The sequence below is a fragment of the Phoca vitulina genome, unplaced genomic scaffold (assembly GCF_004348235.1).
Source record: "Phoca vitulina isolate PV1807 unplaced genomic scaffold, GSC_HSeal_1.0 scaffold35, whole genome shotgun sequence".
Taxonomy (NCBI): domain Eukaryota; kingdom Metazoa; phylum Chordata; class Mammalia; order Carnivora; family Phocidae; genus Phoca; species Phoca vitulina.
Genome location: NW_022589738.1, coordinates 1,613,633 through 1,616,267, shown reverse-complemented (window position 1 = coordinate 1,616,267; position 2,635 = coordinate 1,613,633). Strand labels below are relative to the sequence as shown.

Genomic DNA, 2,635 nt, shown 5'->3' with positions numbered 1-2,635 from the left:
AGGAAGTATTACCCTTATTTATCAGAAACTCTGTGGTGATAATATGGATAAAATGCCTAGTTTGTTTGCGCTCTGTTCACTTGCATTGGGACGAGAGCACGGGGCACCGGCAATCCCTCCCCAGGTAAAGATTAGCATCTGGTTTATCCATGATCCCGAAGTGGCTGCTAAAAGCAGTTCTCCATTGAAGCTTAGTTTCTCAACTCTGTGATGCACCACCCAAGGGTCTGGCCCTTGTTCACCACCCTCATACCCTCCTGTGACCCACCACCCATCTTAACTTAAAGTTACCTCCCATAGAAGGATTTGAAGTTTCCCAGGGCCCCAAATTGCCTTGCCTCAGGACATTTACACTTGACTGCCTTCATCTGGATCTCCACCTCCTCTCCCACCTAATCCTTCTTTTCACTTTTTTTTTTTGTCTTAGAGTGAATCTCACCATCTTCCTTTTTTGGGTGGTGCCTCGGTCTTCTTTTTCTTACCATCCCCCATACTACCATGGAGCGTTCCAAACAGAATATGCTCAATTAATGTTTGAGGAGTAATAAAAAAAAAGGCCAGTAAGCAAATTATTATGATTTATTTTCTCCTACATTCTTGAATAAATGAAGCAAGTTCAGGTATATAACTTTTATTTTACAGAACAGCAGAAGACAAGGAATAAGGAAAAACCAAAAATCTTTTACTTTTTTTCTCTATTTTTTGATCCCAGCATTTTGTTGCTAACTTCTTTCACATTTCTAAGGAAATAGCTATTCCAATGCTATGTTTTCTTGTTCCAGATCACTAAATAAGATGGAAAGTTACCCAGTTTGTTTGATAAAATAGCACAACTCTTACTCTTAAATCTCACAAATAGCATTAAATATGTAACTAATATCATTCATACACTTATATTTTGAAGCTAATTAAACTTTTTTAAAAAGAAACATTTGAAAACTTTGAACAACAAAAGATAAATTTATAAGTTATTCATGTAGAACATATGATATGCACTATGTTCCCTCTAGCACCACCTAAGCCCTCACACTACTTCAAACACAAAGTGAGGAAAGTGCTTCAGGTTTCACTACAGGTGGGAGGAGCTGCCAAAATTGGCCCTGGGACGCACGTTGGCCAGGGCACCAGTATGAAGCAGAGCTGCAAATCTGGCTCGGCCTCGCTCTTCCTCGTCTCGCAAAGCCTCTTCATACCAGGATGGGAAGGCACTGGGGACCGTATCGTGCATCTTGGCCAAGAACTCAAGGACTTTCATCTTGCTGGTCTCAGCGTGGGCTCTTGGACCCCACAGGAACTCGTAGCGTGGAGGATCACTGTTGGCCACCTGGCGGTACTGCAGGTACCTTTCCTGCACCAAATCTTGGGTGATAAGCTTCTTGGGATCCCCATAGATGAAGTGCTTCCTTTCAGCATATATCCCCATCACATTAAGTACTTCCCAGATATCCTCTTCAGTGGCACGGTTGCCCTTCATGAAGATCACACAGAGGATAGTCATCAAGAGGCCTGTCTTGGGCATGATCTCTTCACCTCTCAGCCTGTCATCACAGGTGCGCTGAAATTTGCTGACAAGGGCATAGCAGTGCCTGGTAGGGTCGACTTCCTTCAGATCAATGCCAAAGGCCAGCACCATTAGCTCAGAGGCTTTCCTGAGGATCTCATGGAAGTGCTCCTTGTGCTTTTTGATGACATACTTCATCATGTCTTCCTTTGTTATGGGCTCCCTCATGTTATACTTGCGCAGCAGGAATTGCACCAATAGAATTGCCTTGTCATCTAGAGGGGTTCTGCGGTAACGATCAGTGCTGGGCTGTGCCTGAGAGGTACTTGGTCTTTCCTCATCTTGGCTCTTGGCACCTTCATCAGATCTTGTGTGTGAAACCCCTGCAGAAGTAGTGGTAGTGGATAGGGCTCTATGGGACCCCTGGGATTTTCTACCTGACCCAGCAGCTGAAGAGCTCTGGCCATTACCACCAAAAGGAGGAAGGGGGGAAGATGGGGGCTGTTCTTCAGCTGCTGCAGTGGCCTGAGCATCCTGGACACCCTGAGCCTCACTCCGGGCCTGACGGCGTTTCTCACGGGCACGAAGCTTACTCTTCTGCCCCCGAGGCATGGTGACACTGGTTAGAGATAGTAGGCAGTAGTGTGGGCAGGAGGGCAGGCAATGAGGGCACCTGGAGGAGGGAGAATGAGATAGTGTGTGCACCTTCAGCAAGGACATTCCACCTTGTCTTTAACCAGAGCCGCTTTTACGGGCTTCCATGAGAGCACTGCTCTAGGACCCCACAAGGCTTCTTTTCTAATCAGTCTGTCCCCTGAGCACCTTGCAGAAGAAGTTAGAGTGTAGGTTGCAGCTTCCAGCCCTGTCTGGGTCAACTTGGGGCTGAGAGCAAGGCCTGGCAAGTTACCAGCTCTGTGTGGTTCCCTCTGTTCTGAGGTGGAGAATTCTCTCAGTTCACATTTACCATCAGCCTGTCAACTGTTGGCAAGGCCCGCCCCCCCCACCCCCCCCGCCCCCCGGCCCCGCAGCTCTGAAGCTAAACTCCTTACACCAATGACCTTACCACCCTGAGATTCTTGCAAAGCAAATGAGGAAAAGCCTTAGTTGGCCACTTCTGCAGCAGCCTTCCAGAGC

General features: G+C 47.2%; 1 protein-coding gene across 1 annotated transcript; it reads right to left on the bottom strand.

The window, feature by feature from the left end:
- Positions 1-1,069: 1,069 nt before the first annotated feature.
- On the bottom strand, positions 1,070-2,113 carry LOC116645986 (melanoma-associated antigen B10-like). The gene has a single exon (XM_032426477.1). It carries the CDS (start codon positions 2,111-2,113, stop codon positions 1,070-1,072), a length of 1,044 nt encoding a protein of 347 aa, XP_032282368.1.
- Between the last annotated feature and the right edge of the window lie 522 nt (positions 2,114-2,635).

Excerpts from the sequence above, each read along its gene's own strand:
- LOC116645986 (XM_032426477.1), bottom strand. The coding sequence starts at position 2,113 with ATGCCTCGGGGGCAGAAGAGTAAGCTTCGTGCCCGTGAGAAACGCCGT.